Genomic DNA, 14,944 nt, shown 5'->3' on the forward strand with positions numbered 1-14,944 from the left:
ATTGCAATGCTAATCTTTTTTATATAATCTTTTGTGTCAAATTTTAATCATAAGTAATATTTATAATTTTATAAATTACTGTTAATTAATCTACAGATGCATATTTATATGCATATAAGTATTTGAAACTCCCTACCAAAGTATTGAATAACTGTGATTCAATTATAACAATTCAGTGTGTACAGAATAGTAAAATACAAGAAATTCTTTAGAGTTTTAAACAGGAAATGGTAAAGATTTTCAGGAAAGTGTCTCAATAACAAAACTAAACAAAGCACTTTAGCACAGTACCCAGAGAGTACACAAAGGAGGCTATTTTAACTCTGGGTTTGGATCCTTTTCTTCTTCTAAGAATTCTATCCACTGTGTTTCTTTGGTCCCTTGAACCTGCACTTTGCTTCCATGTCCATCAATTCCATCCGACATGTTTGCTTATTGTATGTGTAAGTTATTAAGAAAGTGTTCTTTGTTCCAGTATTATTGTTCTCATCCCCCAAATATGTCTTCAGTTACCAGATGTGCTACCTCCAATTCAGAAATCTTATGATGCTTTATTCAGTATATAAAAGTGAATCCCTTTCCAACCTTATTCCTTCTTACTTTTTTGATTTCTATTCTAATATTTACAAAGGGCTCCATGTATGCTGGGCATTCTGTGTCTTCAATGTTCTCTCCCTCTTCTTCTTTTTCTTTCTCTCCTTTCTCCCTGAATTTCTCAGTTTTTGTATTTCATTCAATCTCTCATTTCTCTTTTATCCATCCTATGACAATTACTATTTTGATTTTCAGTCTAGTTCAAATGTTAAGCCTACATACCAAGCTTTGTGAACCCGAGGAACAAATTATACATCCACAATAATATGCTCCTATCACTGGAGTGCCCTATGCCTTTTTTTTAACCATAAAGCTGCTGCATAAGATAGTGACCAGGCAGTCTTTCATTTATTTTCTGCACTGATTGACACTTAATTCATGAACACACAGAAATATTTATATGTAACTTATTTATTTAAAACACTTGTATGATTGAACTTGGCCTTTTGTTACTTCTCACATTTAAGCAAGAGATTATTTCTTTTATAAATTTTTTAAATTATGTGTTGATTTATATAGACAAAATAGTACCTTAATTAATAAAATTGACAACTGTGACATTGGGGTGATATCATTCCAGCCAGACATCTCTTGCTCTTGGGCCTCTCAGCCACAAATGGGTCTTAAATGCTCCTTAAACAGGCCTTGCATGTGTGCTTCCATGACACTGCCTATTAGCTATTTAGCATTTCTATTTCAGTTTCTCATTCTGAAGTCATCAATTTTACTAGGAATTCTTATTACATTTTTGATATAAAAAATTAAAATTAGTAATTTACTCATGAGTAAGCATAAATGTCAAGGCAAACAACTTGCTTTTTCAAGGAGGATGAGTTAAAAGATTAAATACAGAAATAAAATTCATGTTTGTGAATATAGTAAGCATTATAAAATAATGAAAATCTGTTTCCATTGGAGATTTAACACATATTTCTTCCTGACTTTGGAAAATCATTAGTTATGGGTTCTATTGTACCAAGGACAGACTGGTCCTTTCCAGTCACTTACCCTCTGACAGCATGAATAAGTCTCAGTGATGGATAGGCAGTTCGCACTTTGAGTTTATTCTTAAGGATTAGTGCATTAACCCATTCCACGTGCTTTTCTCCTCCTTTCACCATGAAGGCCGGAATCCAAAGGACACTGTCATTCAGCATGGAAAGTCTATGCACAAATTTTTCTCTGTCACTCTCATTCCGAAAGCCTCCAAATGCTCTTTGCACAACTGATGGATTCATGGTAATAAAATCTGACTTAGTTCCCACATCTGCAGCAAACTCCACCACTGGAGCTAGATTGCACCTGAAGAGGACAAAAAATTAATGGACAGATGAAAGATAAATATGGAACTGTCATTCATAAATGATGTGGACAAAAAGAACAATTAACTAGAGTGTTCTTTACAGCAGGTGAAAAAAATTCCCTAAATAATCTGCCTAGTAAAATTACATGTTTTCAATAAATCACCACAACTTTAAGAATATTGCTTTTGTTCCCTCCCAGTGAAGGGCTCCAGGTGCCACTTACAGTTGACTTGTAGTATGAGAATATTTCTAGGTATCATCTTCACAAAATCATATGATAGGAATTTATAATAAATGAGTTCATGGTGGGAAATTCACAAGGGCTCTGATGTCATACTATCGACAATCTAAATCACAAGTTGTTGTATAAGTTAGTAAAACATTGCACGTGATGGTCCAATTTGTCCAACTTGTCAAGATTAAGTCTTTTCAACATCTTTACATGTATCACTGAGTGAATTTGTATTTTCTATATTCTGAGATAAAAGAGAATACCATTCCTTATAGAATTGCCCAGAAATATAGTTTTAAATGTCTTCATTAGTTCTACATAAGGAATGAAATAAGGAAATAAAGTTGTCCTATATAACTACATTTCTGAGATTTTTAAGGAAGGTAGGAGAAATATCATCCTAGCAATTTCTTCAGAGTATCCTGTAGATTCTTGCTTTGGGGTCTAGGGAATGCTTATGAAAGAAAGAGACACAATTTGTGGTTCAGATGTATCTATGGGAATCATAAGGCTATGAAATGAGCTTGTGCCTACTTTTACTCATGCAACATGATCTCACTCTATTAATGTAAGATAAATTTAGAAACCTCTTTAAATCTTGAATGCGTCTCTGACTTGTGATGTATTTTTTTAAATCTATCCCATTAATCATGGATACTTGACTTAAGAAAACTCTAGAATATCCCTGTTTTCACCCTTTTGAAAGGTGCGTGTTTTACATTGAAAATGAAAAGCTAGATTTTGTTTTTAAAAATATTTACTCTTTTTAAACAGAAAGATATTTAAATGTATTTAATCTGTGCTTTACCCAAAACATACACATATATACAAAATACATCTTTGTAATCTTTTTCTTTTAAATGATTTAATATGTCTTATAGTTCAGTGATGCTTAAGATTTGGTTGCTTCACAAAAGGCTTTTACATTTTTCTCCCTGTGTATTTTGAAGAATTACTTAACTTCTCAAATAAGTTAATTTTAATTTAAAATTAAAGTTTGTGTTTTATTTGTTAAAATAGTGTCTTGTAAATCTTTTCTTTTTTCTTCTAAATTAACCCTTTAATTTTTTTCTAAACCTCTTATGGCATTTACCTATAACAGCAAAGCATTTTCATCTCATGCTATTAAGCATATTCTCTGTTCTCTAAAGTAAGCTATTGAGTGGGGGAATGAAGTGTATTAATATACACTATTATTTACATATTGCAGACAAAATATATTTTTCTTTATCATTATGCACACTACATAGTATAATACATTATAATAATATGTAATATAATATTAGTTAATTTTGCTAAGATCCATGTCATTAAATGAGATGAAGTATTAATCATCCTTATTACAATAAGGCCAATAGTAATCTTAGTAATCAGATATTCCTAAAAAGTCATCACTAAACATGAACTTATGTGTATAGTGATAATCATAGGGATTCATGATTTGATGACTCATTTTTGTTTTGTTTTGTTTTCTTTTGGCAGGGTCCTTTATAGCCTAAATTGGCCTCAAAGGCACATATAGTCAGTGCCGACCTTAAACATTCTATGTTGTTCAAGCTGACCTGTCCTCTGGATCCTCCTGCCTCCACCTTTCAAGTACTAAGATTACAGACATGCACGACCATTACTATAATATTTGAAGTTCAAAATTAGTATCACAAAAATAGTAAAATATAATCTAAAATACCATTTTGGTTTTTTTTCCTTGTATAATTTTATTGAATTTTTGTGTACTTCATGTAAAACATTTTAATAATCTTTATACTCTGTCCACCATCTGCATATTCCTCGCCCCCCACCCCCTACTGGATTTCATGTATTTTGTCAGATATGTTAAAGCCTATCAAGTCTAATATCTCAAACAAGCTGATTATGACATAAATTTGGATACAGTAGTGAGAAGTGTATTCTAAGAATCATTATTATAGATGTTTCTTTATGTAAAATCCAAAAACGTGTTAACATTAAAGTTTCCACGAATAAATAAAAATTTAAAAGAGACTAAATGATCCTGTCTGGAGATATGCATTATATGAGTCTTCTGCCACAAAGACAAGGGAAAACAACAAAAAAAGTCAGCAATGACATTCTTTCAAAGGTTCTTACTGCAGTTAACAGCTATACTTTATTTTCTCCATAACATAAAAATATCAGAAACAATTATGGGGACAAGATTGAAAATTATCTACTGCTAAATTGTTCTGGAGAAACAGGAATAATTACTGTATGCTCATTTTTTTCAATAAATTTAAAAGTACCTCATACCATATTTCTCATCAATCACTCTTTTAAGATTAAATAAATAAGTTTCTGACACGTGATTGCTTGGACTTGTGTTTCTAAGCAGTTAAAAGAAAATTCATCAATTAGAGCTAAATACTAAGTAAAACTATTTTCCTTTTGGAATAAAAAGAAAATATAGAAGGTACTTCTTTGTTTGCTTTCTTGCTTTATTGAGAATATGGTCTATCTAGAATCAAAGTGGCATATTTGATGCAAGTACAGGAAGTTAGATGAGCATGATGTCAACCAGAAGAATAATTGGATATGATAAAATAATGAATTCACATGTAGAATTTTGACAACTTGAGCATAGCCCAGTCAGGTTTTAAGAGGAATTGTAATAGGCAAACTGAAAATAAGAACATAAAGATGCATCATAAAACAGTGGCTATAAGATCCTAGTCACTTATCTCGAGGGAGTATACATAATTTTCAATGGAAATGAAGAGGAGGCACATGCACATGTTTAGCTGGTAAATTACTCTGTGGGTGAACCAGATATCTAGTCATATAATTAGCTGAATGTCACAAATTAAAAAAAATAAGTAAAATAACAAACCAGCTGTATTTCACTGCAGCAGTTCAGCAGACTGTGAACCTCAGTATTGTGAGAAGCAATATTGCTGATAGTGCAAGATTATGAATGCATTCTCAGTCAAAAGGTTTCAATCTTTCTAAAAATTTTCTTTGAGACTGAAATATTCAAAATTAAACAGAATGTGTCTCAAGCATTTATGAAGTGCTTCGTGATTGCACATATTATTCTTAATCCCACAAAACAGAGCAGTGTTTGAATGATGTTTTCTGAGCCAAACTGCTGAGCACATGTGAGCATTTATTGCCATGAGTCTTTTCTTTCTTTTTTAATAGTATTTTTATTAATTCTTTGAGAATTTCAGACAATGTGTTCTGATCATATTCAACCCTCCTACTCCTTTCAGATCTATCCCACCTCCTACCAACAGAACTTTTAAAGGCTATATGAATATTTTATATTATAATTCATGAAGAAAGTAATGCTTAATGCATGTATAAATACCCAAAGTTGATGGAATTCTTCAGCATGAAAATACTGCATGTTGAAATTATTTCTTTATAAAATTGTATGTGCATGACTGTTTTGCCTGAATGTTTATAAGTACACGACATGCACGCAGTGCCGACAGAAGCAGGAAGAGACCATTGATCCCCGTGGAACGGGGTTTATGGGTGGTTTGTAGGCGATCGGAACCAAACCCAGGTCCCCTTCAAGAGCAGCCAGTGTTCGTTAAGTACAGAGCCGCATTTCCAGAACAAAGAAATTATCTCTTGTATTTTTCCATGTTCTCAACATTTCCCTAAAACTACAGTTCTGTAGTCTAAGCAAATGGAATGTGTCTCTTTCATATATCCATTCATTAAGAGTTCACTGTTCAAACACAGCACTAAATAGCCAAAAATGCTTTCTTAGCTATTTTACTATTCATCTAATCTTGCAATGATATTATCATTTCCAAATATAATGTGAGTAAATATCATTAATACTGTCGATAAGATAATGCTCATTTATCCAGCCATTTATTTATTCACCACACAGTGTGTTTTAGCACATTTATTCTATGTACAGAATTAATCACCCAAGACAATATGTAAAACATGATGGTGTGTCTAATTAGAGGTTGCTACTGAAATCTTTGTACATTCAAAGCAGATTAGACTAAAAGGAACAAGCCTTGGTGGACTATAGATTAAATGTTTTTATTTTTCCACACATTTCTCTAATATTCAGACAAGTTCCTATAGATAATTCCCATTCTTCTTCTGCTATGACCAAATTCACCTTGGATTTTCTCGTGTTAACACTAATTCCTTAGTCAAAACCAGCCATTTGCCAATGGGTATTCTTTCTGTCCTACTCCCCCTTCCCCAGCAAGCAGGGGAAGGCTGTGACCCTGTCTGTTCCCTATAGCTTGCTCCTCAGATTGAAGAGTCAAGAGAAGGGACAAGCTGGGTTACCTGTCTTATATTTAAGGCCTTTCTTCTAGCCTCTCAGAGTTGCTGGTAGGAACTGGAATATACAGCTTGTCAATCTAACTTTCCCCAGGTGAGGGTAATAGGGTCAACATAGACCAGAAGTGAATAATTTTAGCTTGCCATCAGGAGCTGTATTATTTTCACTTTTGGAAAAACCAAACTCAAAGAGAGTAAGACAAATGTTCAAAAGCACATCCTTTCTAAAAGCAAAGCACAGTCTAATGTGGAATGACCATAGGACAAGAGTTTTAACAGCACTGTTTATACAGATGATGTATTTCAGATTTATAGGAAATTTATATGTGTCCATCTGCACACTAACATTCCCTTGTTGAAGAAAGAGTGCTTCCTCATTTTACTTTAGCTTTAAATTTAAGATTTTCAGGATTTAAGCTTATTATACAAGTATACTCAGCAATTGTATTCCTCAAATTCTAAGCAGATATTATGCAAAAAGTTTTAAATGTCTACAAAAGCATAGAATATATTTCTAAAGGAAAATTATTTTCAATGTATTAGTGAAAATACTAATTACCTGGTAAGAATTCTTGATACATGAAACATTAGACATCCACTCACATATAGTAAGCTGCTGTCTTTAAACAATAGAGAAGAAACAAAAAATAAAACTCACATTGAAGATGCACATTTCTTACTATGTTCAATGACAAAAACAAATACATATACACACATACCACATGTGATGATTGCTATTTTTATAACTATTTGATAAAATGTTCAACTGGATATTAATAAATACCAATGCTGCACATCATGAAAAGAACGATGAGACCAAAAACAACAACAAAAAACTCAGCACTTGTTCTCACAAATACAACTTTACTGATTATTGGTAAGGATGGGCAGAATATTATACAGTATCTAGGAAAATTTCAGAATGACAAAACATCAAATTCGTTTTAGAAAATAAAGATCTGCATAGCAAGAAATTCATGGGACTGTCATTCTCACACTTCATTCTAAATGAAAATGGAATTACTTAAAGATGCTACAATCACAAGGCTTTGGTAGAATAACTTTCATTTAGGGGTAGAAGGCATGGAGTCCACATGGGAGTATACAGAGGGATTGATGGGTAGACTGATCTAATTCAAATTAGAAAATTAAATAAATATTTGATATTTATCAAATTTTAGCTAAACTTTAAGCAATAAAGTAGAATCAGCCTCAATTTTGTCTTCATCCATCTTTACCTTTGAGATTGTAATACTTTGCTTCTATTTTTCTTTCTTTGTGAATACATAATTGAAAAATAAGAATATTATTGAGATTCAAATTTCTTGCTAGTAATAATTAGAAATTCACATGAACAAAAATGAATACTGAATTTTTTTTGTTTGTGTGAATAATACATACTCAATTTTGCTAATCCCACTTATATCACACTCTTTCACTCTCTAATTGTTGAGTTTTTAAAGCACATTAAATCAAATTGAAAGGAATGTAAAGTAAGAAGATCATTATGAGAAAATAAAAACTTCATTTTTAACAAATTTCATAATTTGTTTTGATTAAAATTTAGTTTTTGTCTCTTAGAAATTGGAGATTGAATGGTCATTGGAATCAAGCTTCAGTCATCTTAAAGAAATTAAATTGTACTTTTTTATGTACATATAGGTATGTTTTATATACATATACATATATGTTTGTGTATGAGTATAATATTACATCTAAAAATTGGTTCCTTATGCCATATGGTAAGAATAAATACAAACATGGTCAACTGCACTTAAAGAACACTGTGAATTAAGAATGAAATCATCAGGAAAATAAGGCTGCCCATTACAAGAATGATCTAATAACTCATACATGATAATAAGTCTATTATTGTAATTAAAATAACTTTATTCAGCTTTATTGTGTGCTAGATATTATTCCATTGCCTATCAATAGAATATCCTTTGTGATTTTAAAACAATCATATAAAGGGCACTGTTGTTAAGTATTGCCATTGATTACAAAATTGTGTTAACAGTAAATTGTCCAAGATTTTGCTACTTGTAAATAACAAAGGCAAATTTTAAGTTCATGCTCTTAAACACTATGTGTTAGGAATAGAACAGCACTGAAAAGAGAAAGAGAATTTCATCACATATTCAGTTAAATGAAAGTGATATGACTTTGATTTTGTTTTTAAATCAAGATTCTGACTCCAATGTGTGACTGGCCTCTTTCTCAATTCTCATCTTTATATGAACTCTCCTTCCCAAAGTCTGGGTCTTTAGTGAAGCTTGTTCTAGGTAAGAAAGATGAGTAGTGTCAATTTACTGGGCATACTTTTGAAAATTTCTAACAGTGTGTGCTTTTACATTTCTTTTTAAATATTTTAACTTATTAAAGCATATATTATTAAAAACTTTACATTGCTGAAAGGTCAAAATTCTGTTTAGTATTAGAATTCATGTACTTATTAAATGATAAGGATAATGAAAAGTTATCTTAAAATGTACTTAAACTCTATTTAACAAATGTACATATAAAATAAATGGCAAACATCTTTTTGCAAATAAAATATGCATTTAAGACAAAACTATTTATTGTGAGATTTTATATAGGAACAAAAGCAGGCTCCTCTTTCCTACACTGTCATTAGTAACTCCACCATATCAACAGACATGATCTAGGGAATCACGAAGTCATTATAGAGTTTCATTACAAATCCACATTTTCAATCAAAGTCAAGCTTCACATTTATCAGCTTTCTCCTTAGGGCCTATTTAATTTTGAGTGGAATGAATAATTACAAGACAACAGTTGTTTTTCAAGAAATATTTTTGAAGGACATTGGGTAAAAGGAAACACAAGATAAACAAGAAAAAGTAAGACCTCACAAGGACAATGACTGGCAAAAGTTTTTTTTTTTCTCAGATAAAAATTAAACTGAACAGCCTGTTTTTCAATGAGTGATTGTGTACTAAGCAATACTGAGGATGAAGTAGCTACTGTTCTCTTGACAATATATTTATAGAATAAAAGAGAAAATTGGGAAATGTCAGCAGCATACAGGCCTAATGGTGGGAAGCTCCTTGCTTAGTTCACCACAGAGCCCTCCTTGCCTGACAGTACACAGAGTATTTTGAGTGAGTTATCTTCCCTCATTTATTCAAGGTCAAAAGCAACAACAACAACAAAAACAAAATCAGCAAAACAACACATAACAAACTAATACTATATTGTTAAAAGCAGTCAATACTTAAAATCTTCCTTACTTAAGTAGACATCAGTAGACATTACCTTCTCAAATTCCAGGTACATCTGCCTTTTTCCCATTCTCACTTCTATTTGTGCAGAGTCCAGAAAGGAATCCTAGGTAACTTGGAAGGGAAATTATTTTTCAGAAAGCTGGTTGGGCATCAGATATGAGGGAAAAAAATCATAGTCCTCCAAAATCTGTGAGGTATCTGATGGTTCCTCAGTCTTCTCTACATCTAGAGTGTTCCTAGGCTTTCAGTTATCTCATTGTCTTCAAAGTTGCCTCTCCCGAGCTAATGCCATGAATAGGAATATCGCATTAGACAATTTTTGTCCACATTGAAAGTACTTTCCTGACAGGAAAAGAAGAAAAATAACTGGTCCATCTTCTACTTGTAGAAGACAAGAATCCCAGGGATTAGAGAGATGGGTCAGTGGTTAAGAGCACTGACTGCTCTTGCAGAAGACCTGGCTTCCATTCCCAGCACCCACATGGTGGCTGCGAACCGCCCTTAACTCCAGTTCCAGGGGAATCTGAGGCCCTCTTCTGACCGCCGTGCCATTGCACGGCAAGGGTACACTCACACACATGCAGGCAATAGACTCATACGCATAAAATAAAAATAATGTATAAAATTTTTAAAAAGTGAGGACAAGAATACCTTTTATATGTTTATAGACTCACCACACATAACAAGAATGGTGTCAGGTGTCAAGTACTCCCAAACAGCAACAAACACCCTCTTAATCAACATTCAGCTTCCATTTGTAGTCTCTGAAATTTTCTAGGCTTTTGGTACAAGACATCCACGCTGTCAGTGCACAGCCTGCCTCTTGAGGAAGCCGGCTAAGTCATACTAAGCCTTCAGTTAGCACAGAGAATAAACCGTCCACCCATAATGCTGTGAACCGAACGCTCGACGCATTGTCCCAACTATCCTACAGATAGCTTGTAGAAGCAGGAAAGGGCCGTGTTGTGCTCTTCTTTGTTAATCTGCTTGTTTCTCACTACCTCACATTGTCACTGCCACTTCTGTTGTCACCACAGCAGGAATGTCTGAAAGATTTTTTACCCCCTTCCCTATTCTAATTCTCACATTAATTATTAGCATGTTCTGCCTCACATATTCCCCAACAGCCTCCCTTTTCTGTTACCACTGTTCAAGTTTAAATATATTCTGCCTAGGTTTTTGCTACAGCTGAAGTCATTCTGATTCTAATCTTATATTCCCCTAATTACTTTTCCACATTCACTGCTTGTGAGCATTCTCATACACAAGATTTCAAATCAATGAAACTTAAATTCTGTTATTCCAGAATTTATATCAGTTGTTTTGAAAAGGATAACTTGAGTTAGTTAGGGTTGAGCCACCATCTCATCATGCGTGGAACTTCAGAATTAATTCTCAATCCTAGATTATGTAGTATAACATGGGTTTTGACCAGGGGCTATCTTGACTTCATTGACTCACAAGTAAGAGCGTTTATATGTCATTGTCATAATAATGTGATAGAGTGAGAAAGATGGGGAGATAAGTTTCATACAGTAGCTAGCCCTCAGTCATTTGTCTTATATGTGCTTAAGAGTAGAGAATGCTGTCCAAATACTGATTCTACATGCAAATATATTTTATATGTAGATTAAATAAGTAAGTAAATGCATGGATATAAAATGTTTAATTTTTATATCTTTAAGTTTCTTCATTGTGCTAACTTTAGCTTTGTGGATATGAGAGTTTGAGCTTAATTTTCAGACCTATCTAAACTGATCAGATGAAGTGACACATCAGTGCTGGGGAGGCAGAGGCACCAGGATTCCTGGCACTTGACCTTCAACCAGTGCAGCCTGTTGGTGATCTCAAGGCCATAGACAGACTGTTTCAAAGAAGGTGGATGCTGTTCCTCAAGACGACACCTGAGGTTGTCCTCTGCCCTCCAAACACACCTTTACATATCCAAATACACACAAATATGAACATGCACATGCATACATGCATAAAAATATGATCCAAAATAAATGGAAATATTTGTTATCAATTGACACTGAAATTGTATCTGTTCACTTTTGAGCACCAACACATGCATATATGAAATCATAATCATTTAATTTTATCATCAACCCAAGATAGTAATTCCATCATTATGCACACTTTACTGATGCCCTGAAGCCCACAGGGGGTATGGGAGTCTAATCCTCAGTCATTTATCTTGTATGTGTTAAACAAGAGTAAAGAAAGCTGTCCAAATACTGATTCTACACTCAAATATATTTAATATGTGATTAAACATGTGAATAATTGCATGGACACAAACTTCATGTTTCATTTTTATATCTTTAATAAAATCTTCACTATCATTGCTAGAAATTTACTATTGTTCTCTAGAATTAAATATTAAATATGATCTTTTCATATCAGCGTACATCACAAATCATTGAAAATAAATTGGTGACTGATTTTTGCTTTCTTGCAAAATTGAGTATAGACATGCATGTCTAGTACACAAGACTAACATCGATTTCAATCATTATAAACATCATGTCCTTGAAATTACACATAGTCTTAAACCTTCAAGGCATATCTTGTTTATTTGTTAGAGGAGATGTAAGAGAACATTGTAGCAGTTCATCATTTTTTGTAAAAAAAAAAAATAACAAAAAAATATGATTGCGATTTCATCCAGTGGATGAACCCTCATGCTGAAGGATATTGGGGAACACAAATAAAACTCCATAGTCATAATATGTATATATGCACATATACATACATATATGTGAGAGTACATTAAATTAGACAGGGGACAGTGGGGGAGATACAGATAGGGGAGGGAGGTGCAGATAGGGGAGAGAATCTAAATACCATAAAACTATATTGTATGAAAATCACAAAAAAATGAAAAAAATAAAAATTTTAAAAGAAGACTAGGGGAAAATATGATTTATATAGAGTATAATATTGTAACTTGAATTTGGGCTGAATCAAGAACTTTAAAGCTCTTATAGGTATATAAGACAGATGACCAAAAGTTACCTATCTCTCCCACACTGAGTGGTCCTCAAGGGGGTAGTCCTCAAAGTGGTATAAACACTGCCTGTCTTCCTCCCATTTTTCATTCAGGCCTTTACTTAAATGCCATCATGTTCTAACGTATATATTTTACTTAAATAATATTGTGAGATCCATGTATAGGCTGTTTAATCTTGATTATATTTCTATATTATAAAGGAAAAAAAAAGTTAGACCTTTAAAAAAATGAGATTTAGATGTTTAAGATTAGTGGTTGGGGAACCGAGCAGAAATTCTTGGGATATGTTACAATGCATTCTGGCCATGAACTTCAAGGAAAAGGGCCACTCCATTGCTCTGTGGCTGCTGAGACATTGCTACTGTTGCCATTGATCTGTAGCTGCTGATTCATTACTACTGTCTCATAGAAGGAAGGTCTGATTCAGCATGGAATTTATGCGATTAAAAATTATGCCCTGAACTGAACAGAGAGAAAGAGCATTCATGAAATGTTATAGTTGCTACATTAATCACCCATGCTAGAAAAGAAAGGCATAAAACCCATAATCTTTCCTTTTACAATTTCCAGGGTTAATAAACTATATCTCATAAAGTCATTAAAGGGTATGTAGAATGTTTATTTTGAGTCCTATAGCTTTTAGTGAATTTAAAATCAAATTTGTTGTGGATTTGACATTTAATTCTCTTATCTAGAAAAACTGATTTCATCTGTCAATATTTTGTTTTGTTTTGTTTTTTGTCTTTCTGAAACTGGGTTTCCCTGAACTTGCTATGTAGACCAGGCTGGCCTTGAACACACAGAAATCTGCCTGCTTCTGCCAACCAAGTGTTGGGATTAAAGGCATGTGCCACCCTGCCCAGCTTTTGATTTGTCATTCTTAAAATTTGTCCATGTGTATAGCTAAAGGCTACATAACAAGAAACCATGCCAGACAGAAGACACTTTCCTTTGAGTTGTTAGCCAGGGTGGACCAAGAGCTTCCCAAATAGTGACCCAGCATAGAACTGAGATAATGAACAGCAGACCCCAATCTTACCTAAAGGAAAGTTGGCAACTGATTGCTGCTAGATGGAGAAGAGCTGATCTTCCTAAAATAAAGGACTCTAGATAGGCTGACTAGACTCAGCAGATGGACTTGTACTGGGGAACAGCTGAGGGCACGGACAAAATAATGGACAGTAACAGGGATGGCAGAGTATATGGGCTCCAGTGTCAGGGGGGAGGCTATGGGAGGGTGATATTTGGGATGCGGTTAAAAGATGAATAAGCTTGTTTGGAATGCTCTGTATGAACTACCCCCCCAAAACATAATCAATAAAAATGTATACATATAACTCCCCCTGTCTTTGTGTGAGTGTGTGTGTGTGTGTGTGTTTGTGTGTGTGTATGCACTTTTGAAAGCATAAAGAAAAGTTTAAAATTGTTTTCTAACTTGGTATATGTGATTTATTTAACATTAGGTACTAGAAAGACACTGCAAACCTCAGAAGACTCAAACATTCTGATATGATTCAAGCATTCAGTAACCTATCAGGTCATGTGTATTTAACCAAAAATATTTCAATTACTGGTATCACCAGAAGGTCATAGCAACTTTCTATCTATTACATCTTGTTTATTCCAGTAGGATATTGTGTAGAGGCCATTGCATGTCTGAAAGCCCTTGACTCTAACTCTCTTTTTTATACAATATATGTTTATTCAATATGTTTATTCATCAACAGTCATAACTTTCTTACTCCTCCCATCTGATTCCTTATGAACCTTTTTTTCCCTTGGAGGAAAATTCCTGAATACATTCTTTCTTCCAAACTTGTACTGATACTTTCTCAGGTGAGAAATGCTTTTTTTTTTTTTTTGATTTGCAGTTGCAATTAATTCCTAAGTAATTGCAAACAATTAGCTAGACTCCTTGGTGGGTCAGAATTAATCTTGGAGTCATTAATGAATAATTTTGCAAGAAGAAAGGATAGAGTGATTATAATAGAAAATGAAAGTATTCTCTTTACATTATTTTATAAAACTTTCTTGTAATTGGGGCTGGAGAGATGGCTTAGTGCTTAGGAGCAGTGGTTGCTCCTGTAGAGGACCCAGGTTTGAGTCCCAGCACCCACATGGCAGCTAACAACTGTCTGAAACACCAAGGAATCTGAAGCTCTCTTCTGACATCCGATGTTATTAACCAACAAGGGTACACTTACATACCAGTAAATATAGTAGAGGAAAGAACATCAAGAATAGAGGTTGATTATTTTGCATCATTGTAAAAAAATTATAT

The 14,944-nt window shown here is 33.5% G+C and overlaps 1 protein-coding gene across 1 annotated transcript in view; it reads right to left on the reverse strand.

Annotated features, from left to right (window-relative positions):
* The window catches only part of St8sia4 (ST8 alpha-N-acetyl-neuraminide alpha-2,8-sialyltransferase 4), a 92,786-nt gene that overhangs the window by 46,121 nt on the left and 31,721 nt on the right, over window positions 1–14,944 (reverse strand). The window contains exon 4 of the mRNA XM_008834599.3: window positions 1,603–1,896. Within this exon, the coding sequence (XP_008832821.1) occupies window positions 1,603–1,896 (294 nt within the window). The remainder of the gene's footprint in view (window positions 1–1,602; window positions 1,897–14,944) is intronic.

The sequence above is a fragment of the Nannospalax galili genome, unplaced genomic scaffold (assembly GCF_000622305.1).
Source record: "Nannospalax galili isolate Female #2095 unplaced genomic scaffold, S.galili_v1.0 scaffold16, whole genome shotgun sequence".
NCBI lineage: Eukaryota > Metazoa > Chordata > Mammalia > Rodentia > Spalacidae > Nannospalax > Nannospalax galili.